Source organism: Panthera tigris, chromosome X, assembly GCF_018350195.1.
Source record: "Panthera tigris isolate Pti1 chromosome X, P.tigris_Pti1_mat1.1, whole genome shotgun sequence".
NCBI lineage: Eukaryota > Metazoa > Chordata > Mammalia > Carnivora > Felidae > Panthera > Panthera tigris.
Genome location: NC_056677.1, coordinates 6,615,862 through 6,643,392, shown reverse-complemented (window position 1 = coordinate 6,643,392; position 27,531 = coordinate 6,615,862). Strand labels below are relative to the sequence as shown.

At 53.8% G+C, this 27,531-nt stretch overlaps 1 protein-coding gene across 5 annotated transcripts in view; it reads right to left on the bottom strand.

The window, feature by feature from the left end:
• TBL1X (transducin beta like 1 X-linked) overlaps positions 1 to 27,531 on the bottom strand; it is a 231,779-nt gene that overhangs the window by 23,014 nt on the left and 181,234 nt on the right. For all 5 annotated transcript variants that reach the window (XM_042975256.1, XM_042975257.1, XM_042975253.1 and 2 more), the window contains 2 exons: positions 3,649 to 3,794; positions 545 to 806 (listed from right to left, as the gene is read on the bottom strand). In XM_042975256.1, coding sequence (XP_042831190.1) covers positions 545 to 806; positions 3,649 to 3,794 — 408 coding nt within the window. The remainder of the gene's footprint in view (positions 1 to 544; positions 807 to 3,648; positions 3,795 to 27,531) is intronic.

Below are 27,531 nucleotides of genomic sequence, written 5' to 3'. Positions count from 1 at the left end.
TTGGCAGACGTACGGATTTCTTAAAGTTCACCAATGCCAAATCGCTTTCCTTGACAGAAGGTTAAGAAACACACACACAAAAGCACACTTCGAACTTAGACCCTGAAGTGGTCTTTGAGTCCATGAGCCGCAGATCAGAGCAGAGTCAGGTTCTCTGGATAGGACCTCGGGCTGATCTGTGAGCTGAACCCTTCCAGCGGATCTCGGCCGAACTCACTCAGCACGGGAGGCCGAACGACAGGACCCGTGGCCTCCACAAATGAAACCCTCTTGTGTCGAACGGTAGTCACACAGTGCTTCTCGCTGCTGTACGAAAGGAGCTCTCAGAGGAGCCCAGTGCCCCAAAATCAGGGCTATGTGCGTCCAGACCGTCACATCCAAGGACCTCCCGAAAACGGTGTGAATCCCTCACGGGCAAACAGCACGCGGACAGCACAGCGCCTAAGAACGCACGGCGGGCAGATCGCGAAGAGTCTAGCCGACTCACACAGACGGAGCAGAGAAACCGCCAGAAGCTCGCCCACCCCCAGAGCCCCGCACGTACTTATCGCGTGGGCTCCGTTCTCCTCCCCGTTCACCGTGGCCTCTCCGTTCTTTGGTGGATGTTGCTGAGCAACGGCTGTCGGGGCCGCCGTGGCCGTCGTGGCCGCCGCGGCCGCGGCCGCCGCGGCCGCGGCCGCCGCACTGGCCTGCTGCTGAGCGAGCTTCTCCCGGAAGGCCTGCTGCCGCGTCTGCACCACGTCGGGCATCACCGCGTCAATCAGGGACAGGGACTCTATGGGGCGGCCGTCGAACACCGTGCCATCCTGGGGAGAGAGCATGGGGATGGCTGTCAGTGCCCGGAGGGGAGCCAGTGGGGACTGGGCGTCCACAGCAACACCCGTGGAGTCCGCAGTGGGCTGGGGACAGGTGGGCACAGTGGGGTGTAGGGGATGGCCGGGAGGAGCGGGTGTGCACAGTGGGGTGTGGGGGACGGCTGGGAGGGGCAGGTGAGCACAGTGGGGTGTGGGGGGGGCACGGCCAGGAGGGTCGGGTGGGCACAGTGGGGTGTGGGGGGGGATGGCCGGGAGGGGCGGGTGGGCACAGTGGGTGTGGGGGACGGCCGGGAGGGGCGGGTGGGCACAGTGGGGTGTGGGGGAGGATGACCGGGAGGGGCAGGTGGGCACAGTGGGGTGTGGGGGGGACGGCCGGGAGGGGCGGGTGGGCACAGTGGGGTGTGGGGGGGACGGCCGGGAGGGGCAGGGGGGCACAGTGGGGTGTGGGGGGGGTCGGCCGGGAGGGGCGGGTGGGCACAGTGGGGTGTGGGGGGGACGGCCGGGAGGGGCAGGGGGGCACAGTGGGGTGAGGGGGGGTCAGCTGGGAGGGGCAGGGGGGCACAGTGGGATGTTGTGGGGGGGCGCACATGGAGATTCTGGTGTCATGACCGACTCCGTATTGGGTAAACACCAGACTGAATTGGGGCATTAGTGCCATCTGAACCTTGCTATTTCACGACAAAAAGTGCTATGCTGGATGCAGGGGTTCCCAGCGGGGAGCGACTGTTCCCTCTGAGGGGACATGCGGCAATGTCTGAAGACATCGTGGGCTGTCCCCACTAGACAGATGTAACTGGCATCTAGTGGGTGCAGGCCGGGGACGCTGCTCAACACGCTGGACCATGTACAGGATGCCCCAGCACAGTTACCTGCCCCCACAAGGCGGCAGTGCTGAGGCTGACAAGCTGTGTGCAGGTGCTATGGCTGGTGGGCAGACCTGTGACCAACTACCCTTTTACACGGAAGAGGCAGCTCTTCAGAAACCCAAGGCCAATTTAGAGATACTAGCACAGTTCAGGATTTGATTCCTTGTGCACCCGTCTGTCCGAATTAACACCATGTGAACCTGCTGCCACTGAAATGACGTTCTGGGTTCAGGGTGTGGACTAAATCTAGCCGTGACATACGGACGACAGCACTGTTCAATTCCTACTCGTTTTAATTTAATTCCTCTTCTTCCCACAGCTTTTGATGCGCTGGCTTCTATTTGCAATGAAAAAGTTTCCACGCACACTTAAAAACACAGAAGAATGTTCTTTCCTTCCAAATCACTCCAGGAGCGCCTGGGTGGCTCAGTCGGTTAAGCGTCCGACTTCAGCTCAGGTCATGATCTCTTGGTTCGTGAGTTCACGCCCCGGGTCAGGCTCTGCGCTGACAGCTCAGAGCCTGGAGCTGCTTTAGACTGTGTGTCTCCCTCTGTCTCTGCTCCAAATATTAGTCATACAAAACTCAGTGCTTCTGGGTCGTGTCTGCTTAATGTGCAAACACGTTTCTGTACGTTCCGACCTTGAATTACCTCAGAAATCAGGAAGGCCGGAAAGACTTGAGTTTCAGCTGGACATGCGCTAAACGAAACGTGACACCAGCCGAGTTCTGGTCACGATACTATATTCAAAAACAAGCAAACGATACGAAACCCTACAAAACGTGTGAACAAGCAGCCGGTCACCTCGTCAACCATCTTCACCCTTCGGTCCCCACCACGGCGTGCCCGCTGTCGGCCAACGGGTCAGCGTGCTTCCGTATCGCCTGCCTTCTTCACATATTCATTCACACCTCAAGGGGATGACTACTCGGCCAAAAGTATCACGTGCCCAGAGTAATGAAAACACCTCCTAGTTTAAACTCTAAATGCACGTGGCCCCCCTATTTAATGACCGCAAGCCTAAGTCACCAATGAGACGACCTCTACGTTCTCCTGTACACACGTTGGAGCCGGCACTGCTGAGGAAGAGAAGCAGCCGTGAACCGTGAGGTCAGGACCTGAGCCATCCAGGCACCCCAATTCAGGTCTTCTGCCTCTGGGGTCATGCGCCCCTATTCCCACAGTTCACTGTTATGCAGGAAAAGAGACTAGATGGGACCTCGCGGGCTGGTGGAAAACCGCCTCGGGCATCCAATCTAAGATGACAGAGGAGGGGCGCCTGGGTGGCTCGGTCCATGAAGCATCCGACTGTAGCTCACGTCATGATCTCATAGTCCATGAGTTCAAGCCCCACATCCGGCTCTCTGCCGTCAGTGCAGAGTCTGTTTCGGATCCTCTATCTCCCTTTCTCGCTCTTGTCCCTCCCCCACTCGTGCTGTCCCTCCCTCCTTCTCAAAAATAAATTAAAAAAAAAATGAGGCAAGAGGAGATGACCACTGCCGGCTGAATGCACACAGGACAGGCAGAAATTTGGGTGTTTTCAAAGATGGGGTTTTTGCAAAATGGTGGGGGAACGGAAATGACAGAATACAGGATAGATTACTTCTGTACTTTTTTTAGATCTCTTTTTCATTCTGTTGTTTCAAGTTTATCTGTTTATTTTGAGAAAGAGTGAGCCCGAGCAGGGGAGGGGCAGAGAGAGAGAGAGAGGATCCCAAGCAGGCTCTGCACTGTCAGCGCAGAGCCCGAAGCGGGGCTCGAACTCACAAACCACGAGATCACGACCTGAGATGAAACCAAGAGTCGGATGCGTCACCCACTGAGTCGCTCAGGTGCCCCTCAAAGAGCTTTACAAAAGCTAGAGAGAAAGCTGAATCCGACAGGCTTGTGAGGATGAAGTCAGTTCAAAGCGAGAGACGGGACGGAGGCGATCCCGGCAGGATCCCGGGAGACGGGGAGGGCACCCACCTCATTGATGCTGATCTCGGCCTCCACATACTGAAGTCCCTTCTGCAGGATGGAGATGAGGGCAGCTGGCGGCACTAGCGTCCCATTGATGTTGGACTGGCTGATGTGGCTCTCAATACCGAACGTGAACGCCGAGTGGGAAAAACCTGCCGCGACAGAGAGGGAAGCCGGGGTTTCGCGAGGCCCGAAGGCGGCACCACCACCGAAGTCGAATGTGCCTCGTCAGCGGGGCACACGTGGCCGTGGGACGCCCAGCTTCGGGTCTGGGGAGAAGCGGAGGGACGGGCAGGGCGGAAGGGATACAACAGGGTCAGACCTGCTCGCAGGGGACGGAGACACAGCTTGAGAGGTAGAGCCATTTCGGCGTTAAGAGCCAAACAGAGCCCAGCGTGCCCTGGCTAAACGTTGTGCCAGTGCACCTCTGGGCTTCCTCTCCGCCTTCCATCAGTCCCTCCGGAGCTCCCCGTCCCCGAGTGTCCCCCGACCCCGCTACAGTGCACACAGGGCACCTGTCTTTAGTCGGGCTCCGAGCGCTCAAGGCGGCTGGGGGTAAAGGAACCACACAAGCAAACATCCGAAGAAAAGGAGGCTGTTCTGGACCCGCTGGGGTGGCTTGAGCTGTTTCATCTGATAACTGGTCGTTATTAGAGATGCCAGCTCCCCCCACCCTTCCCTCAACACTCGTCGGTCAGGGTGGTGGTTCCGGAACGCAGCAGACAACGCCGGTTCCAGGAGGGGCGGCAACAACGCAGGGCAGGGGGCAGGAGCACTCATGACCCACGTGGGGTCCTAGGGCGATGGGGAACCCGCAGTGGCCCTTCCTCAAGGACAGTAAGGGGGCATCTTACTGCTGGAGTCCGCGGCTGATGCAGCCCTTCTCCACGAGGGGGCAGCCCAGTCTGCTGGGGGTACCGCGTTCACCTTGCTCGGTGTGGGGAGGCGGGGGTGCCGGGGAGCTGGGAAGCCTTGTGGGGTGGAGGCTGTGTGATTAACAGGGACCCCTATGCTCGGCTCCCAGGCTGGGGGTGCGGTGGGGCCAAAGGCACTTGTGACTCTGAACTCTCTCACCATTTATACTGTGGGAAGAGAAGGGAGCAGTTCTGGGGTGAAGCGTCTACCTGCCGGCCGCCCTGCCCACTGTTCACACACGGCAATGCTGGAGTGTCCCCGGCGTCTGTGTGTCCCACAAGGCTGGAGCCTTCGGACCTGTCTCAGAGTTACCCCCTTGGTGTGGCTTCTCCTGGGCTGGGCCAGCCCCCCCGCTGCTTGTGGGGGTTCTGCAAACCCTGCTCCCAGGGGGGTCTCCCCAGGCAGCACGACCCATCCCTGCTGGCTCATCCTACATCCTACGTGTGGCCCTCCAGCACGGGACTCCTCGGGGTCCCTGCCGCCCTCCCTCCCGCGGCTACAAGGCCACCTTCACCCGCCACACTGACGACGGTGGCAGGGAGCAGGCCCGGCCTCCGTCGGATTCCACACGGCAGGCCCTGTGCCTCGCGCGGGCAGGACCCAAACAGCCGAGGCAATAACCACAGTGCTCAGCAGATGGGAATGTTCCTCCGTGAAAGGAGGCTTCCTGTGTGTGCGGCCTCCTCTCCTTTCTCTACTCTCCACTCCTCCTCAACCCAGGCCTGTCGGCTCCCCAGTGCCTGATTATAAAGAATATATAAAAACGTGGACTTTATTTCACAGAGTCGTATGGTAGCCGCTGTTGGTTTTACAATCCGCTGCACAGAGGCTACGAACTGCCTCGCACAACTGTAAGCACCTAACTGAGGCCGCACGGGACTGCCCCTCCGAGGCCCTCCCCACGGGCTGCCCCCGGCCTGCTCTTCTCCCTCCTCCTATGTGTCCCCCACCCCTGTGGCCATAACGCATCCCCAACCCCTCCCCCACCCCACCCCTGTGGCCATAACACAACCCCACCCCTCCCCCACCACACCCCTGTGGCCATAACGCATCCCCAATCCCCCCCCACCCCACCCCTGTGGCCATAACACAACCCCACCCCTCCCCCACCCCACCCCTGTGGCCATAACGCATCCCCAACCCCCCCCCCACCCCACCCCTGTGGCCATAACACAACCCCACCCCTCCCCCACCCCACCCCTGTGGCCATAACACAACCCCCACCCCTCCCCCACCTCACCCCTGTGGCCATAACACATACCCCCCTCCCCCACCCCTGTGGCCATAACACAACCCCACCCACTCCGGTGGCCATAACATAACCCCCACCCCCTCCGGTGGCCATAACACAACCCCCACCCCCTCCGGTGGCCATAACACAACCCCCACCCCCTCCAGTGTTAACCAGTGACTATATCCTGAGTCTCAGCCCTGCTCTCGGCCCTGCTAGAAATCTTATCTCCAAGCTTTCATCTGTCAGGTTGCCAGCAGTGCAGATGGAAAACCCCAGGTGAGTGCACAGAGCAGGAGCAAGTAGGTTCCTGGCCCGACTCGCTCTTGCCTGGGGTCTTCACCATATACCCGGGGCCACAGTGATCTGTCCGTCTTACAAACTCCTGACTCTCCCGGCCTGCTGACCCCACTCACCCGGCTCCTGCCTTCTCCTCCATCTGCGGTCTCGACCAGCTAAGGGCACGGGACACCGGATTTCGAGGGCCATTTCTTATTCTCCTGGTTGGTATCTTTAAAGGGCCTTGTGCAAGGAATTGCACGAACAATAAACATGATAGGCAGGCCTTGTGTGCTGCGTCCTCTCCGCCAGGCACCGCTCCAACAACTCGCCACGACTTCCCTTAAAGCCTCTTGGTAACGCTCTGCCTCGCTACCCCAAGTGCAACTTTCCCTTTTACAGGCCAGGTCTTGAGATCCCTCCAGGAACCCACAGGCCCCAGACACTTGGCCGGGGCTGAGATCCAAACCCGGGCAGTGGGAAACCACTCTTAGCTTCCTTGGTGACTCGACCTAAAAACATCTACTGATGCCGTAATCAGAGCACAGCACGGAGAGCAGACAAGGTTCCTAAGAAGAGGTCGATCTCAATGACTCAGGGGCAACAGCAGAAGAGAGGTCAAGCTTCTGGTGTATGTCTTAGTTTCTACAGTCGGCAGCTGTAACAAAATCCCACAGACTGAGGGAACAAACAACAGACACTTATTCCTCACGCTTCTGGGGGGTGGGAAGTCCAAGATCAAGGTGCCAGACAGACCTGGTGTCTGGTGAGGGCTGTTCTCCGGTTCATAGACGGCCGTCTTTTCCGTGTCCTCACGTGGCAGAAGGGGTGCGCTAGCTCTGGGTGGGGGCGGGGGTGGGGGCGGGGGTGGGGGTCTCCTTTAAAAGGACACGAATCCCATGCGTGAGGATTCCGTCCTCACAACCTAACCACCTCCCAAAGGCCCCACCCGCTAACACAACTGACAGCGGGGGTCAGGATTTCAACATAGGAATTCGGGAGGGGAAGCGAAATGCAGAGTATTTCCTTCCGCTGTCCCTTCTTTCTTCTCTTCCCAACACCAGCCACAGAACTGCCACTTTAAGGCACACAAAATCGCAGGTTCCAACCGCATTACTTCCTTTAACCAAACCTGGGCACTCTGTCCACTATCTCTACAGGGCAGCTGCTCAGTTGCTGTGGTTATTGCCTTACACACGAGAAGAGTAAACATTGGAGAAATTAGGTTAAGTGGTTCAAGGCTCACGCACACAATGAGCGACGCTGCAGTAAATGTCACCTCCAGACTGCATGACTCCAGGATTCGCCGTTTCACCCGCCCCCCTCCGCCGCCCCCCGTGACACCCACAAGCACAGGAACCAGAATTCTCAGCTCCTCTGGGTGGATGCCACCTCCGTTCCCAGGCGGGACACGCTGGTGGCTCCCGGTGCCGCACGGGCAACGTGTGAAGGACGAGGTGCAAGCTCACGTCTAACTCAACGCCCGTCCTTGATGTCCTTCTGCATCCGGGGGCTTAAATGCTGCCACTGAGGTTTCGTTGCCCGAGTTTCTGATCTCTCTCCGTGATAATGCTTTGCAATGTATATTGCACTTCTAGAAGGTGGCGAGGACAATGTTCAGTGAAGACGTGTTGCAAGACAGGGATGAAGCAGTGAAGATTAACCCAAGCGGCGGGAATCTAAGACTGCAAAGGGTGTGGGCGAGGGATCGTGACAATGAACTTCCCCTGCTGAAGCAAAGTGACTGAGCAGATAAAGGTATACGGGAGTGCCATGACCTTGAACACGTGTCATTGAAACTTGTGTCCCCTACTAGAGGGCACAGGAAATCATGACTGGAAACCAGATATCTTCAGAAACACATGCGGTATTGTTCCACGTCACTGCTGACACGAGTCCCTCCTATTTGCTTAGATTTACATTAGCTGCCGGGACGCCCGGATGGCTCCCTCGGTAGAACATGCAACTCGTGATCTCAGGGTACTGAGTTCAAGCCCCACGTTGGGCATGGAGACTACTTAAAAATAAATAAGTACATAAGTAAATAAATAAATAAAATCACCTTAGCTTCATTTCTTTGGGCAAATCTATGCATGACCTCTCAATGTTTTTGTTTCTTTTTGGTTTGGGGCTTTTTTTTTTTTTTTCTTTAATCCATCTGTTTTTAAGACTTCCTTCTTGCAGGAGGGCCAGGTGGAGAAAATGTCAGCAACAGGCGGACCACTGGGTCTGCCCTCGATCCCCCATGAGTGGCTGGGCCAGGTCGCTTCATTTGGCTGGGCCTCTGTTTCCTGTTCTTCGGTATGGGGTTAGCAAGGACCTCAAGGAGCTGATGAGAGAAGCAGCTGTGACAGTGACACGGCCGACACACGGTTTTGAGTCTAGAGAAGACCACGAACCCGCAGACGGGTTCTTTCTCCACCTCTCCTCATTTGTGCAGTGAGGACACTGGACGAAGCAGTCACTCGCACACTTTGCAGTCCTGACGCTCTTTCGTGGTGGAACAGAGAGATGTTCACAGGCTACGCAAGCAAGGCCTGCTTGAGCACCCGGTCTCAGGCCACGGCGCCCACGGCGCCTGTGAGAGGCGCCATCTTGGAAGACTGGCGTCTCCAGACTGGATGCCTCTCCCCCGGGGGGGCCCACACTCTACCGTGCCAGCGCTGCTCTCTCCCCAGCTGGGCTGCAAGGCTAATGAGCGCATTCACCTCCAGTCTGCCTGAGACGTAGGACTTCTGGGCTTTCTGCCTCTTCGGCTTTCCTGCAGCTTTTGACGTACGTCTTCTCCCGCCCAAGGGGACACGCATACCAACAAAGCAGTGATATCAATGACAGAGACGGAAACACTCAGGACTGGCTCAATGGCAGGTGTGGAAGTTGTTACAAACAACTTCCGAAGAACAGGAAACAGAGGCCCAGCCAAATGAAGGGGAATAGAGAGCTTGGTGGCACCTCAATGGAAGAGCTGCGTGAGTGAGGGCAAAGCATCAGTGCCCCCGCTGCCTAACCCTCAGCCGGCCGGGAGTCGTTACTGAAGCCAGCAGGCCTGCTGCCTAGGAAGAGGCATCCCCACTACCTCTCCCGACAGCAGGACTTCTCAGCCGTGGCATGACTGACATCGGAGCCACGCCATTCCTTGTCGTGGGGACCGCTGTCCTGTGCCCCACAGGGCGTTGAGTAGCACCCCTGGGCTCCCCCCACCGGATGCCAGTGGCGCCCCCCTCCCAGTCTTGACAGCCCACAGTGTCTCCAGGTACTGCCTGGTTGACCCTGCCATGCTTGAACACCAGTGACCTGAGGAAGTAACCCTCAAGAGACATGTCCGTGGTCCACTCCCATTTCCACTCGATTTCGAAACCCAACAGGTACAGAGCTGCCGGTGAAAATCAAGCCACCCTCTCTCTCTACGCGATGGGGTCACAGAATTCAGATAACACACAACGATGCGGACCAGCCATTGAGCTGAAAATATTTCCAAGGAGCAAAAAAGGGTGTGATCATGATAAACTGGGAAAGCTTTAAAATATGCACTACGTTTTAGACGAAGCACGCAAGACCTTCAAGAGTAAAGTCCTTTCCATCTTCCTCGTGAGAGAGGGAAACAGCGTGAGCATGAATTGGTCTCGCCCAACTAGGCACTAAAACGAGATTTAAAACAAACAGCGCTCGTTTTCTGTTTCTTGCCCTCCCCACACCGCTGAACCATACCTCTCTCACAAATGGCTTCCCACACCACTTGAGTTAGCCGTACAGTGAACCATTCTGCCTGCTTAATATCGGCCTGACACATCAGCAAAGCCTGCTGGATTATCACTCGCCGGCCCTTAAAAATCCTGCTGATTTGGCAGGGAGACGCAGACACGGAACGCCAGGCAGACGTGGGGTTGGTTTTCCGTCTTTAGCTGCAACAGATACCAAGGGCCCCAATCTGAGGCATCTTTGAAAGCAGAGTCTTTATTAAATACTTAATGAGCCTGGAATACAGACATCCACCCAAAGCCCACGCACGGCATGTTTATTTGGAACTGTCTCGATCGGGGGAAGGCCAAGCCTGGCCCACTGCTTGTATCTGCAAATAAAGTTTTATCGGAATAAGGCTACACCCACGAGTTGATACATTGTGTGTCACTGCTTGCGTGCGACGACGGCACAGCCAGCCGAGTATCTGCGACGGACAGGCTGGCCCACGAGGCTGAACATAGTTACAACCCGCAGCTTTATGGGAAAAGGAAGCCAACTTGTGTGTGCGTGTGCGCACGTGCGGAAAAAGAAACGTCACGGCCTCCTAGATGTTTTTCATTCCTTCCTGCTGTGGACTCGAGGTCTGTCTCCCCTCAATCCCTACGTTGAAACCCACTCCGTGAGGCAATGGTGTGAGGAGGCGGGGCCTCTGGGTGGCGATTAGGTGATGAGGGTGAAGTCTTCATGAAAGGGATTAGTGCCCTTCTATCAAAGAGGCCCCCAGAGCTCCTGTGCCCGCTTCCCGTCCGTGTGGGGTCCGCGTGGGATCCGGTCATCCCACGGAGACCATCCGCGAAGCAGGCGGCGGGCCCTCAGCAGACACCACACCTGCTGGTCCGCCGGTGTAGGACGTCCCGTCTACGAACTGTGAGAAAGCAGCCTCTGTGTAGAAGCCACTCGGTCCGCGGGATCCTGCGACCGCAGCCCAAAGGCACGGAGACCCACTTCCACTGTGCCTGACCGCGTGGAGGTCGACAGCAGCAGACGGGGCCTCCTTCTCGCTAGGCAGTGGCAGACAAAACTGTCACCCTAACGGCACCCATTCGCCACGGGGACTCCGGCTTTCCTGCTCGAAGCAGCTAGAGCCCGCAGGCTGGGCAAGCCCCGCGCCTCAGCAGGCGCCTCGAAGCCCCTCAGACGGCGCTGCGGGGCCGGGGCCGTGTCTCCGAGCTTCCCCTGGAAGGCACAGACAGGAAGCGGAGGGGGCGCCTGGGCCGGAAACACGTGCCTGCTCGGCTAGAGGATGACCCTGCTTATTCCGGTCTCTTGGTCCAGAATACTGGTTGGTGGGTCTCGAGTGAGGGCGATTCTGTCCCCCAGAGGAAGACCTTGGCAATGTCTGCAGATACGTTCGGTTGTCACAGGTGTGTGTGTGGGGCGGGGAGGGTGCTGCTGGCATCTGGCAGGTAGAGACTAGGGACGCTCAGCATCACACAAGGCACAGGACGGCTCCCATGACAGAGTGACGGGGGCCAAATTTCAACGGCCGGAGGTTGAGAAACCCTGCTCCCGAGTACCCCCTGTTCACCGCTCCTGACACCCGCTTATTAGTCACCACGGCTGTGGCCAGGCGTCCTTGCTGCCCAGAGGCCCACCTCGTCCCCTCAGGAGGAAACGGCTGCTGTCTCTCCTGAGATGCCGCGGCCCCTGCACGAAGCACTCTCTGCGTTCGTGCGTCTCCCAGCTACCAAGAAGACGCCTCCTGCCTCCAGGAAGCCCATCTGGATTCCCTCCATCACGCACAGAGCAGCCTCCTCGGGGACAGCCCCCCGCGGCTCACGACGGGTTTGTGTCAAGGAAGCTGAAGGAAAGCTAAAAGAAACCACTGCGGTGGATGTAGACGAAGGGTGGTAAGAAACTGAACAAAACGGAGTCCTTGCTATTTTCAGAGTGGAGCTTGACGGAGAAGGACAAGAATTAAGGGCGTAGGTACAACAGCAAAACAGAAAGAAAACGGGTTTTAAACAAAGAGGACGGTGCCGTACGAGGGGCAGTTCAAACAACCACCAAAGAGCACTGCTGGGCATACACACACCTGAAGAGAAAAACTATGACGTTATTTGAGAACAAGAATAAAGGTGATGATATTCGGTGCTTATTATGTGGATTGGCCCTCTCCAAGAATTAGCTCAGAGAGCTGGCAGCAGCCTAGGAGTTCGTCATATTGACTCCGTGTAAGCGATGGGGAAACTGAGTCACAGAGCAGGTAAGCGATTCCCCCAAGGGCACGCAGCCAGCAAGTGGCCATCTGACCGACTCCACGCTCTTCACTCACAACACCACACACTCCCGAAACCTCGAAATGATTCAGGCAGACTTTAGAAAAGAGGAAGAAGGTCGTCTAGTTCAGCCATACGATTTCTAGCACATCTTTTAGCCAAGTAGGTTGCAAACAAGTTCTATGTTGCAAAAACTAGGCCGAATGCTTTCTGTATTACAAAAAGCAAACAAGGATGAATTGTATCTTTCAGACACACTCCCCTGATGAGAGCTGCCTCTGGAATAAGAGTGACGGCAAACAAGCCAAATCAGACGCAGCGAGGGAGGAACGTGGTACTGTTTCTTTGCGGGTGTGAAGTCGGCACTCTTCAGCAGGTGCTACGAGGCCTGGGTCTGCCCTCCGCGGCTCTCTGGCTTCCTTTTGTGGTGACCAAACAGGCACAATTAAATGATCTCCGAGGTCTCTTTCAAACCTAGGATTCCGGGTAGAGGGAAAAAGGGACCTCACCGTCCCATCAAACCCACAGGGCTTTAATTTAAAGAGGTGACTGAGCGGCCACCCAGAGGGGTTCAGGCCATAGAAAGAATGGATCGCTTGTAAGTCCCGAAAGAAGGGGTCTCACCACACCACACGGGGCCACGTGCAGGGACCGGGAAGCCGCAGAAGACAGAGGACAGGACATTCCTGGGACTACGCTTTCACCAGTATAACGGAGAGGCAGTAGCGAGGTGGGGATGTCCCCAGGGGACGGGAAAACAGGCAGTTGAGAGTCTGTGGTTGGGAGGTTTGTAAAACGACTCGAGTGTGCCTGCGAAAGCCGTCCTGTGAGGGACAGATGAACGGCCTTGGCCGCTGGGAGGGCCCTGTGATTCGGGGGTGCCCGACGGCCACCGGCTAAAGCACGGATCCACTCTCCACGGCTCCAGGGCAGGGATTTTGCAAGAGTCATTCTGAAAACAGAACCAGGGACCGCTCATTTGTTATGGGGCACTTCCTTTCCTTTCTTCGAATATCGACATTCCTGTAACATCCCTATCCACGGGGGAATCAATATTTCCTGGATCGTAAAAGTTTGTGCAACACGACGGCAGCTGTCTGGCAAGCGGCTGTCTTCCTCTCGGGGTGGGGACGGGGGTGACTTAAGGTGGTGGGGGCGGGGCGGGAGCTGACAAAAACAGATGGAAGGGAGGCCAAGGGTCATGACATGCTGGCTGGGTCACGTAAATCAGACACACAAACACACAGACACACACACGGAGCGAGAAGCTGTCAACACAAAAGGTGACAGAATAAGAAAACACACACCCTCACATCTTTGGAAGCTCATTTGCGGTCGGTTCACTTCTCCTGTTTGGAAGGGATGGATTCGTCTCACCAGACGGTTACATCTGCTGCCCAAGAAGCAATTCTCACCGAACGAAAACTCTACTGTGACCCGTGGTAAAAAGCACAAAACTATGTTGAGAATTCTTTTGGACTGTGTCTTCATCGCCACATGTGCTCCTATGAGCTTTACATTCAATCTCTTTATATATACATGTGAATATAACACCACGTGTGTGTGTACATATGCGTCTATATAAAATCCTCAAGACCGAGCCCTCACCTTCTCCCCTAATTCTCGGACATTCTGCCACAGAAAACTTGAGTGCAGCGAGGACGTTTTTATGGGCCGCAGCCCTGTTCTAGACGACCCGCACAACATGGAATTTGGTGTAAAATGGGCCGTCTTGGACGGCGCCCAAAAGAAATACCAGAAGGACCTCGTTAAAATAGGGTTTCGCTTATAACATCTGGCCCGGACCCCAAGGGTGGCGGCTGAGTCCAGCACGGGCCTCTGACTAGTGCAGACCGTGAGGCCTGCCAAGATTTTAATATCCTCTCAACATGGGAAACATCCAGGAGGGGAAAGCATTAGTCAGGTTATAAACTAAGGTTGTTACTTCCTCCCGACAACTGGCTGGGGCAGAGGCGGCCCCGAGAGTGGCTCACAGAGCCGCCTGCGCTCAGCCTTCCAGGGTGTCGCGGGACCTCCAGGCGCAAACATACCGCCTGCTGGCACCCCAGCCCCCGCGAGTCTGAACCCTCATGGATTTGTTATTTGGAAATTGGGAAACAGACGAGCCCAGAAGCCAAGCCAGAGATTTGTAATGGAGAGCGTCATTAAAAATTACAAAAAAAAAAAAAAAATAACTTATGGGGGCACCTGGGTGGCTCAGTCGGTTGAGCGTCCGGCTTCAGCTCAGGTCATGATCTCGCGGTCCATGAGTTCAAGCCCGGCATCGGGATTGATGCCGTCTCTCTCTGTCCCTCCCCACACGCTCCCTCTCTCTCAAAAACAAATAAACGTTTTTAAAAATCTTTTTAAATTTTTAAAAAATTATGACGTGGGGAAAACACAGAGAAAGCAATCTGGAAGACAGAGGAAGTAACTCACATAAATAAGTACACTTGAATAACTAAACCTGATACAACCAGTGTTCTCATGTAGGAGAATTTCTTCCAGCCCCCTTTGTCCCTGCAAATTAGTCTGTATGTTAATTCTTACGATCGCAGAATTCCGTGTTGCTGCTTCTTTACCTAACGCAACGTAAGCACGTCCCCTGGGCGCTAAGTGGACTTGACGGCCACTATTTGGACAGATTCTCCATGTTCCCCCGTCCTTTGCTCCCACAACCTCCAGATTTACTGTCAAAGATGAATCCGTGGCTTCCACACGGACAGGGCTCCAGCCTTCAGCCGCCTGGCGCTCAGCTGCTGAACCACCTTCCCAGTCCTTTCTGGTCCTTCCTCTCATTCTGCATCCTTTGTCGCCCCCGGCAAGGGGGTCCTCCTCCCCGAACCCTCAGGGCCTTCTTCAAGCCAGCCTCTTGACTGTGCTCGACACGTCCTCCTTGGCTTGCTTGCAAAACTGTAGCTCAGGTCGCAGCTCCAATGCCACCTTCTCTCCGTGTGCTTTCCTGGGGTCCTGGGGTCCCTTCGCGTACACCTTCGGTGTTACGTTTATCAGCCTCTGACAGGCGACCGTTAACCAAAACAAGCCTCTGTCCTCATCTGTGCGTCCACACTCGCACATAGGTAGGGCAGTGCCGCTAACAAAGGACAGGCCCTCGGGAGGAGGAACCGAAAATCATGCCAACTGCTCTATTCCAGGACATCAAGGCCTCCCTGATGGCATCCAGACCTCTGATGTTATCCCAAATTCACTCGCATAGCACAGGGGTGAACATTTTCAAATCTAAGTTCTTTCTTAAATTTTTTTTAATGTTTGTTTATTTTTCAGAGAGACAGAGCTTGAGCGGGGGAGGGGCAGAGAGAGAGGGAGACACAGAATCCGAAGCAGGCTCCGGGCTCTGAGCTGTCAGCACAGAGCCCCACGCGGGGCTCGAACCCATGAGATCATGACCTGAGCCAAAGCTGGACACTGAACTGACCGAGCCACCTGGGCGCCCCGTAAAATCTAACTTATTTATTTTAACGTGTATCACGCAAATGCGACTATAGGCACATCTCAGCAACGGTTTCAGCTTAAGGAAAACATTAGTAAATGTTAATAAAGCGTGGCAAAAATGACGCGCAGACAGCTGAGGCTGGGAAATATGCACGTCGACGTGGGAGGGCGCAAAAGTCTGCAGAGGGACAGAGACGTACGGAACTTGCACCACACGCACGGGGGGCTGCAGGGGAGAGGCGGAAGGAGTGCCCGCGTTCTCTGCGGGCACACGACATCCTGGCGGCCAGGTCTGGCCCCTCACCTGCTTTTGTACAGAAAGGTGCCCTGGACCACAGCTGCTGTCATGTACGTATCTGCAGTGTCTGCTTGGGTGACAGAAAGACATGAGCAGCTGGGCCAGAGACTAAGCTGCAGAGAACGTTCTCTCCACCCTGATCTAGGAGAGAGACCTGGATGAGAGGGCAGGGCCGAGAAGGGCCGAAGAAAGCGAGCCTGGATCCCACAACTTGTTTTCTGAGGCCGGCAAAGCCCAAGACCCAAACCTGACGAGGACCCTGGGAAAGGACCTTCACACCCCAGCCTCTCTCCCTCGGGTAACCGCGAATATACCAGACCCAGCATTAACACACCAGATTCGGCAATACGGAGAAAGGACGACATGTCCGGGCCAGGCGGGGCCCATGCCAGGAATGCAGGCTTTCACGTCAGCAAGCGAATCAGTGAATTCCCCACAGTAACAGAGTCAAGAAAAATCATTCAAGAGAGGAAGATTCAGGAGCCAGATGGCCCGCTCCGAGTGCTGCCTCTGTGACTTCCCAGTGAGGGGCCTGGGGCCAGGGGCTGCCTCCTTGGGGCACTGGTTTTCTCACCTGTACACAGAAACGAAGCTGCACCTGCTTCCTGGGGGTTAAAGGTTTTCTCGGTCAAGGGCTTAGAATCCTGCCTGACACAGTGACTGTGCCCAGTAACGTCAGCTGAGTTGCTACAATGGAGCCGTGACGACGGGGACAGGAGCACCACTGGCAAGAAACGCGGAGTGGCCGGCTGGCAGACAAGCGGGTGACAGAACAGACAACGGAGGCAGGAGAGAAGATACGAGGGGAAGCTGGCAGACAATCTTTGGAGGGGAGGTCCGTGGTCAGGATGTGGCAACGGCGGTCGGCAGGATGGCATCAGGACGTGCCTGGCAGCATGAAGCCAAAACGCCAGCAGGGAAGGCAAGAGAGGCTGGGGTGCCCAATGCAGAGGTTGGGGTGCACGCCAGGACTTGGGGAGAAAGCAGCGTGCTGACTTCAGACACAGATGCGGGAGGGAAGGGAAAGGACGTCACCTTGGGGTCAGTGGCATTTACGAAGCAAGAGAGCAGCAGCGGCCCCGGTAAAGTGACATTTGGTAACTCGGGAGAGAAGGGACTCAGTGTTGTGGCCGACACTGCGTATGACTTGCTCGTCTGTGTGGAAGGAAGGACGGGAACGGCAGGAAGTTGGCGGCAAATAAGATACATGAAGGCTGGACACGTTTCAGGTCCCATTGGAGCTCAGAGGGGGCAGGCGTTAAATGTAATGGTGTCTCAACTCTGAAGACAGGCACCTTGCTAAGTGGCTGTTATGTCTCCGCGAAAAAAGGGAACTTGAGCCATCCCAGACTTCTTCACGAAGTCACGGCACACACCTCATGGGCACCTTCAAAAGAATCTAAGGGTGGTGGTTTTGGTTGTTTTTTTTTTAATGTTTGTTTTAGTTTTGAGAGAAAGAGAGAGAGCATGAGCAGGGGAGGGGCAGAGAGAGAGGGAGACACAGAGTCCGAAGCAGGCTCCGAGCTGTCAGCCCAGAGCCCGACACGGGGCTCGAACCCACGAACCACGAGATGGTGACATGAGCTGAAGTCGCACGCTTAACCGACTGAGCCACCGGGCGCCCCAAGACAATTTACGTTGTTCTTTTTTTTTTTTTTAATTTTTAATGTTTATTTATTTTTGAGAGAGACAGAGCGCGAGCAGAGGAGGGGCAGAGAGAGAAGGAGGCACAGAACCCAAAGCAGGACCCAAGCTCCGAGCTGTCAGCACAGAGCCCGACGCGGGGCTCGAACTGACAAACCGCGAGATCATGACCTGAGCCCAAGTCAGACGCTTAACTGACTGAGCCACCCAGGCGTCCCCTAAAGGGCTTTTTTGATGTTAATACCAATGGAAATTGTTTGGCAATATTGAGCAAGATACACATTTAAACAAGTGTAACTTACTCAAAAAAATTTTTTTAATGTTTATTTTTGAGAGAGAAAGAGAGAGACAGAGAGAGAGAGAGAGGAAGAGGCAGACAGAAGGGGAGACACAGAATCTGAAGTAGGCTCCAGGCTGTCAGCACAGAGCCCGATGCGGGACTCAAACCCACAAACCGCAAGATCATGACCTGAGCTGACGTCAGGTTCTCAACTGACTGAGCCACCCAGGCGCCCCTAAACAGCTATAGCTTATAAACAATCAAGCGATTTTCATTCTTTTTAAAGTGATTTTCATTCTAATTAGGCTTTTCCCCCTCTGACAAATCTATGAGCACAAGAATGGCAAATTTTGAATCTTAGCTTCTATGCACAAATTAGAACAGTAAACTCAGCAAGGACGACACAACTCGAATTGCACGGGAACCGGGGTGGTCGTGATGTGATTATGAACGTCTGGGACACGGGAAAGACCAAGTTCACGATTCCACTTTGTCACTCTGAGTGGCCTTATGACCAAACCAAAAGAACAGTTTCGCAAAACACATACACTTTTTGAACGAAGAGAAACTCCTCTGCAGCTACCAGCGTTCCAAGAGGTTTGTAACACAACAATTCCCACGCACGGGGGTGTTAAGCGGAGGACCGGGGCCCTCCAGACTGTACCGTGCAAAGGGAACACGGAGGTGCTTACGTGGTGGAGGAGTGTGAATTGCGGATGCCCCAAAGCTGGCCAGGGGAACGTTTTATTCTTTTCTATGGAGAAGGCGTGGGTATCACGTTCTCCAGCTACTTACCCGCCCCTACGTTCTCCAGTGGGTTGTTAGTCAAAGTACGACATACACGCCGATTCAGAAATGACAGATATGGGTCCACAACCCAGCTTTGAACTCTGGGACGGTGGCGGGATGAACAGCCACCCATCTGCCAAGGTTTCCTTCTGTCCCTCTCAGCAGGTGCTGCCGGCTCACGTGACGGCCGCCCAGTGAAAACCCCGCACGCCCAAGCTCGTGTGCTCAGGACACTTCGCAGGTGTCATCGCACATGCCAGGAGAATTAAGTGCCACTGAGCACATCCATGGGGACAGCACATCTGTACGTGTGAGCTTACCTTATGCTGGGCCACGCCACACACACTCTTCCCTTTTTTTTTTTTTTTTTAATTTTTTTTAATGTTTATTTTTGAAAGAAAGAGAGAGACAGAGAGCACGAGCAGGGGAGGGGCAGAGAGAGAGGGAGACACAGAGTCCGAAGCAGCTCCAGGCTCGGAGCTGTCAGCCCACAGCGTGATGCAGGGCTTGAACTCTCGAAATGCAAGATCATGACCTGAGCTGAAGTTGGACACTTAACTGACTGAGCCACCCAGGTGCCCCTTCCGTTTTCTGATGCCAATCTGTTTCTTTCTCCCCTCAGCTTTACGGAGATATAAGGGACATGTGACATCCTGTCAGTTCAAGGCGTACAATATGATGATCTGATACACACAGACACTGTGAAATGATTACCGCAGTCGGGTTGGTTAGGACCTCCATCACGTCACAGGGTTACGTTGATCTGCTGTGAGGAGAACATTTATGGATTTAGTCTCTTAGTAACTTCCAAATATAACAATACACTACTGTGAACCATAGTCACTGTGCTGTACATTATGAACTATGTCTTTTTGCTACAATGAACTGCGAGCATAACTATTACGAAGCCCTGTGAATCCTCTTAGCGAATCGCAGTGTGAGGGTGGTCGTGGGACCCCCAGAGCACCGACACAAAAGCACTGCTCACGTCCACGGCAAATAGGAAGCAGGAGCTGTTACTGTTTCGCAGGACTTCAAAAGTCCTTTTACCCGCTAGTGATATGGACAGATTATTCAGGTCTTCTTTATTTACTATGTGATGAAACTAACAGCTGCCTTTATTATTTCCAAAGCAAAGGCTACCATTACCTCAAAGAAACACTTGCCTTTACTGTTTCAGAAAGATCCTCTTTTTAAACAGGGACACACATTAGCAATGTAAAAGAGCCACTGCAGTCAAAATATATTTTTAGAGACTCAGCTGAACAATAAGCCCTGAACTTTTGTTTAAATTAAGATAGCTGAACCATTTTCAAATGATTTCCCGAATCCGTGCAAACGTGTCTTGCATAAGAAGGCATTCCACGCTTCTGAGAAACACAGTGGAGCCTACCGGATAATTTGTCAGCTGCCAGGATTACAGTGGGCAAAGCTGCTTAATCATTTTTGTAGACAGAATTATTCACAAATATTAAGAGTAGCACCCTTTTCCTGGTTATGCAACCTCTTCAAGGGGAGACAAAAAAAAAAAACTTTAAAAAAATCAGATGGAAAGGCAGCTACTCCCAACTATTTTATTATCTACTGGAGAATGCTTTGGCAGACTTTTGCCTTCCTCGAGGGCAAAAATACCCTGGAAAATTTTAATAAAAGCGAGGACTGCATTTTGCTCATTGTTAAAGTCTATTTGAGTTCTAAAGCAGAAGGAATCAAAATACAGCCCAAGAAGATAAAGTGTGAAGAAATTCGAATTCCATTTACACTCCATTTACTAATAAAAGCAGTTGGGGTGGGGGTGGGGGTGGGGCGCCTGGGTGGCTCAGTCGGTTAAGCATCCAACTTTGGCTCAGGTCATGATCTCACAGTTTGTGGGTTCGAGCCCCACGTTGGGCTCTGGGCCGATAGCTCGGAGCCTGGAGCCTGCTTCGGATTCTGTGTCTCCCTCTCTCTGCCCCTCCCCTGCATATGCTCGCTCGCGCGCGCTCTCTCTCTCTCTCTCTCTCTCTGGCTGTGACAACAGAGGGGTGGGGAGAGTTGTTGGTACCTAGTGAGTGGAGGCCAGGGAGGTGCCGGGTCCGATGCCAAACGGCCTCTCGTGACAATTACCCAGGACGAGCCAGCCAGGGAGGCAAGTCATACGGTGCCCACCCAAGTTTGCTGATTCCCAAGGATGCAACAATTTGAGCTGTGTAAGAGACAACTACTCTTCCCCTTCAGATGACTTTTCAGGATTCTGTTCCCAGAAGACTCGGAAGGTTTGTGTGGCCATCCAGTTTCAAACGACGATGGCCATTATCCGAATCCGTCATACGAAAGAACGACCCCGTCAAAGCCTGGGTCCACGGCGTGGCCAAATGACCTGCACAATTTAATTAACACGTCTTTGCTGTCTCTCGATCATTGACCACCCTCTCTCACACACATGCACACACACAACTGCAGATAATGGGAAGGGCAAAATGATGTTTTTGGTTTATTTTGGATGTTGATAATTTGGAAATACTGTGGAGTCAGGAAAAGCTGCAAAAATGGTAGAATCCCGTGTTCTGCGTCACCCTGCCTCTCCCCAGTGGTGACGTCTTATCTTGCTGTACTACAATATCAAAACCAACACGACTTCTTGTTGCCTGGTCACGAGACTGCAAACCTCCTGACCTCCGTGTGTGTGCGCGCACGTGTGTGTCCACATGCACGATCACCGCCACGGTCCATCAGCACAAGAGAACTCCCCCAAACTACCCTTTTTGCTACGTCTACGGACTTGCCATTTTAAGTTCGGTAAGTAGAACCATCCAGAATGCGGCGTTCCGATACTGGCTTGCATGAGCCAGCACATCTCCCTGGTGAGGCATCCGGGCTGTGGCACGTACCCACAGCACATCCCTTCTCATTGCCGAGAGAGCCCCCAAGGTGGGCAGCTGCATACAGTCTGCTTAGCCAGCCGCCCGCCAGGGCACATCTGGGGACGTTCCAGGATACCGCTATTACGAATTAAGCTGCTATTTTCTGTTTTTTAACGAACTGGGTTTTGTCAGACAGCAATCTAGCTTACAAATGACACTGTATGTGCCAAGGACCCGTTCCAAACTCCGTATAGTTCTATTAAAAAGCCCTTCAGGGTTGCCTGGGTGGCTCGGTCGGTTAAGCATCTGACTCCCGGTTTGGGCTCAGGTCATGATCTCACGGTGAGTTCAAGCCCTGCGTCGGGCTCTGCGCTGGCGGCGTGGAGCCTGCTTGGGATTCTCTATCTCCTTCTATCTCTGCCCCTCCCCCACTCACGCTGTCTCTCTCGCTCTCCAATAATAAATAAACTTAAAAAGTCTTTAAAAGGCCCTTAAATGTGGTATCGTCAGCATGGAATTCAAGTGGCTTCCTTACTTTCTGTTGAGATTCCAAACTCTGAAACAATCTATACATGAAACTTCTCACCTATAACATGGTGACTTATTATAAAATTGTGGTAAGATACACGTAACACAGAATGTACCGATTTTGCCATTTCTGAGTGCACAGGTCAGTGGCATTAAGTACTCTCACACTGCTTGCAAACACCCCGAGCGCACAACTCCAGAACGCTGTCATCTTCCCAGACTGTCCGCATGGAACACTAAGTCCCCACTCTGCCCTCTCGGCCCCCCGTAACCTGTGTCCTACTTTCCGTCTTTATGACTTTGTTCAGATACCTCACGTTAGCAGACCGTTAGCGCAGTATCTGTCTTGTGTCTGGCTTATGTCACTCACCATCATGGCCTCAAAGTCCATCCACTCTGTAGTAGGAGTCAGAATGTCCCCCCTTTGGTCAGGCTGAGTCACATTCTATAGTGTGCACACAGCACATTCTGTTTATCTGTTCACCCCGTCCATGGACACGGGGGTTGCTTCCACGGTAATTTTCTAAAAGAGCATTCTGGGGCGCCTGGGTGGCTCAGCTGGTTGAACGTCAGACTCTTGCTTTCAGCTCAGACCATGATCTCACAGTTTGTGAGTTCGAGCCCCGCATCGGGCTTTGCACTGACGGCACAAAACTGGCTTGGGATTCTCTCCCTCCCTCCCTCCCTCTCTCTCAAAAATAAACAAACATGAAAAAAAGAGAACATACTACTGCACCCCTAAAGGGAGGAGCTCATCTCTACAGGAAGATAGCACATCTTCCCAGGACATTCTCCAACACCCCTCCTGCTATAAGCTCATAAACCTGAGATGCTGAGTGGGGACAGAAATGACACTCAATATGAACTGCTCACTATCTTTAACCAAACAAGATTCTAACAAAATTGGAATCCTGGCGCTCTCTCTTATCCAAACAGGCTTCTTTCCTGACCTGATCCCGGGAAGTGGCTGTGTGCATACGCATGATTTTTAAACGGCTCCATAATCTTTCTGGAAAGTAAAAGCTTTTCTGTGTGTTTAGGACAGAACCACCTTTAGCTTTGTGCCGGGGCTCGCGGTTGAGAGAAAATGCCACCTAATCAATACTCACTCTCCTCTTATGTCCTAACCACACTGACATCATAGACGGGCAGCGGGGACACAAAAGGGTGCCTGCCACCTGGCCAGGGAATCTTTATCATCGGTTTTGGCCTAGAAGCTCCATGAAATGAGTGAGAAATGGCATCTGAGTTCTACTGTCAACCTTGAAAGTCTGAGTACATAATAATTCCCTATCCTTCTTGGCTGACACACACCCTAAACTATGTAAGGACGATATGCAAATAGAGAACCATGCGTAGGTTACGTAAGTCAGAGGAAACACGCCTAGTTCTACGTAGCTAGTCAACACGTGTGCAGATACGGCTCTTGAGGAAAACAGAACCCATCTAAGCTTCAGTCTTTCATTGCAGGAAACCGTCAACGCTCCCGTCTGCATGGATTGTGACGTTAACGGAGACGAGAAACACGTATAATAAACCAGCCTCTCGATGACAAATCCTGACGAATCAGGAAAGAAGTTCCGTGTATAAGGAGTCTTCAATCCTATCTGAAACGCTTCAGAATGAAGAACGAAGTTCATCTTCCTGGTGATTTGGGATATCTATCCATTTTTACCACCTACTGCAATGATAAGTTCCTTTTATTGCCTAAAATGTTTACCAGGACAGCCCTTGGGGCTGCAGGGCCTGCTAATGTAGCTGCAGGGACAAAACGCTGTGTCACCTGCATTTCTCTCCCAGCGGCAGAACCACCACCACGGTCGGCGACTGGTTTTGTGAGGCGTCTGCCCGTTCTCTGTGGCCCGTTCTCTGATGACGGTCACAAAACTCGAGGTGGGGAAATACCTGAATCCACACCCGGAGCGTTTCAGTGTCTGCCCTGCCCAGGGCCCCATCTGCAGGAACGCCGCTCTCTGCCCGGAAGGACATACAGATGGACACACGCCCAGCCCAGACGCCCAGTCGTACCCACCGGCCGCCTGGCCAGGCTGCAGACTTTTCTATTTTTATGCGTGAAGTTACGATGCTGAAGGAGGAGAAGGCTGTGCACTGTGATGCTCTCTCACTCAGCAGTTCTGGGTGAAAGTCACTGGCGAAAACCGTGACCCCGTGCAGGTTCAAGAAGGCTACTTTTAAACCCAAAGAGGAAGCTTCATCTGTGTCCTGCACGTATGTCTGCCGGGGCTAACGTCCGTTTACCGAGTTTCCAGGTAGCCCTGCAGCCCTAATCAAATCTGTAAAACGACCGACGTTTCTCAAGTGCTTTGCTGCCCAGCGAGACGGAAAAGGATGCAGCAGCGGCTCCTTTAGCCTCCACTTAGCAAGGGGTCTGCAATCCCACGCCTAGATTCTCACCCCAGAGAGACGAAAACCTACGTTCACACGAAAACACTGTACGCAGATGTCTCCGGTTGTTCCAGCCGTGATCGGGAAAAGCTGGGGACGACTCAAATGTTCTTCAACGAGAGACGGCCAAGCCAACTGCCACGCGGTCTTAAAACGGAACACTACTCACCACAGAGAACCACCGACCAGGGCATCCGACAGCGTGACCGAATCTCCCTTGTGTGACGCGGACTCTGAAGGCTACACCCCCTAGCGTTTCATCGACACGACGTTCTCACGAAGGCAAAACTACGTGCACGGGAAACAGAGCGCTGGTTGCCAGGGGCTGTGGTGGGGAGACGGCTGGGTTACAAAGGGGCCCGGGGGACTTTTTGGGGGTGATGGACTTTTCTCCGATCTCAGTTGTACTGCTGTTTACGTGACTAGAAACGTTTGGCAAAAGGTGTAAACCTGTACTTTAGAAAGGGTGAATTTTACAGCATGAAAACTATACCTAAAAAAATAAAACAGGGGCGTCCGGGTGGCTCAGTCAGTTGAGTGGCTCAGTCGGTTTCATCTCGGAGAAAATATTTTCTTTACAATTTGGACTTTGGAATGAAGCAAAAGAGGAAACACTTATGCTTTTACAAGGACTCACTGAATTCTCCCACTTTCCACACGGAGCCGGAACACATGCCAGCCTCCCACACTGGGTTCAGAAAAAAGCAGGGGCAAACAAGCCCAGATTCATCCAGGATCTGGAGATGCTGCTCACAGAAGCCTGGGCAGCCTGAGACCCTCGCAGGGCTCGCTCCCTGCCTCTATCTGGCTCAGAGTGTGAAGCGGGCCTAGGGCTGGGTGGGACGGCGCCCCATCGTCTGTGTCTCTAACAATGGCCCAGACAGCAGGAGTGACCGCACGATTAACCCCCGTGAGGCAGAGGCCGGCGGAGTCTTACCCCTCGAAGCGGGACTGCCGTAACTCAGGCAAAAGCTACCTCGGCCACTTGGGTGCTGTGGCTGACAACTCACGTTTCTCACTGCTTAACTTAAAAGCCCTCCTTACTGAGGAGGTACGCCTCACTTGGTGAAACGCTTCACTCGGTGAACCGTCTCAGTCTTGCTTTTGGCTCACGTCACGATCTCACGGTTCACAGGTTCGAGCCCCGAGTCGGGCTCTGCACTCACAGCTGACAGCAAGGAGCCTGTTGGGGATTCTCGGTCTCCTTCTCTCTGCCCCTCCCCTGCTCACATTCTCTCTCTCTTCCAGAAATAAACATTTAAAAAGAAAAATTAAAAAAAATAAATAAAAGCCTTGCTTACCAACCAGCACTCTCGTCCTTCAGGGAGCCCAGAAGCCACTACCGTGAGATGTCACAAACCAAGAGTATCTATGGAGTCCTTTTCTGGGCAAGGCCCAGAAGCAAGGCTTCAGACAACTAACGACGGTAACAAGGCATCTCCGTCTGCCTTGACGGTCGTGGGATATTCCTCTGGGTCTGGAATCTACCTCCTCACTTCCAGGTGAGGGCCAGGAAAGATCTAAGAGGATCTCAATTCTGCCGCTCGTGGGCAGACAAATGAGGTAAGCCCGTTTTGGGGACTCTTTCACAAGTCTGAAGTCACGTGACCTGGATTCTCACAACAAGGAAGGGATCATCTTCAACACACTGCCTTCCTGCCATCGGGGAGACAAATATTCCTTTGGGGATTCACAGCATCCTCACCGATACAGAGGATCCAGGACAGAAGCTGCTGGAGACAGGAGGGCCAGGAACGCGGTCCACTGGCTCGGCACAGAGAAGGCGGGCTCTCCCCTGTAGCTCAGGTGGCCGGGACTAGGAGCAACCGTGGTTCTGGGAACTTGACCCTCACTGCACCCATGAAGGTGGGCTGGAACCTGGTGGGTCTGTCCCCGTGCAGTGAGGCTAAGAGCACACAGACCAGAGAACTAGCTGTCTATCTCACTGTAAAGCCATCCCCTGACCACCTCCTCCCTCCCTCCCTCCCTCCCCTGCACCCGCCTTCTTCCACACAAGGCCTAAGGATGGGACCCTGCTGCACGAGAGGGGTTCTCGGAAACAGAGAAGCTCCTGGAGTCTTCTGGCAGGGAAAGCTGGATGGGTAGGTGTGGAGGAATGAGTCACCTATGTTCACGCAGGACTTATTTTTGAGTTGCTGGAGGTACGTGGGGGAGAGCAGAGATGCCTGAAGGAGACGTATGCTCAAGGGGTGTGTTTTCTCCCCAACCCCCTCCTCCCGTTTTAATGTTTATTTATTTTTGAGAAAGAACAAACATGAGCAGGGGAGGGGCAGAGAGAGAAGGAGACCGAGAATCTGAAACAGGCTCTACGCTGCCAGCACAGAGCCCGACGTGGGGCTTGAACCCACAAACCATGAGATCGTGACCTGAGCCGAAGTCAGATGCTCGACCGGCTGAACCAGCAGGCACCCCCAACGCCCCAACCCCGATTCTGCAGCTAGAAAGGAGACACTGAAAGGTTGAGAAGGTGCTCTCTGCATTTGATGGGCGCTCAATCAATACGTGCTTCATCAAATCTTTAGGATTTGAAATGAACATATAGAATGACCCCAAAAGGAACACTTGAATGTGGCATTTCTTCTCTCCCTGCTTTTGAACTTGTCCTTATAGGAGGACTCGGGTCGAGTCCAGGCCTTGTGGTCACGAAGCTCAAGCATGGCTTTCTTAAATACCCACGTGACATGTGGGACTGTCGGTAAGGATTGTGACAGAGAGGACAGGCGTTCACAGTTGTGACATAAAATCCATCCCAGTGATATCCTATCCATCCCGTCCCCCAACTCCCTTCCTCAGTTGCCTGGTTACGGAAGCTTTAGCCACAAACAGGAGCCGCATGTAAACACACACATGAAAAGGAAGTGTGGCCTTTCTGGGGCAGGGATGGTTTCTGTGTTTATGCAGAGGCCAGCAGCTCTCTTGCTGGGGTGCCTCGGGCCCCAGGGACCAGCCGACCCAGAACCCTCGCTCCGGGCCACACTTAGGTATCTCTCCCACACTGTTTATTCATCCTGAAGTTCAGCTCGAGATTTTACCACATATTCTGACTGTATCTTCGTGCAGAGGGGTTTTAAAAGAAAGACATCTTGGGGGCGCCTGGGTGGCTCAGTCGGTTGAGCACCCGACTTCGGCTCAGGTCATGATCTCCCAGTTCATGGACTTGAGCCCCGCGTTGGGCTCTGTGCTGACAGCTCAGAGCCTGGAGTCTGCTTCGGATTCTGTGTCTCCTTTTCTCTGCCCCTCCC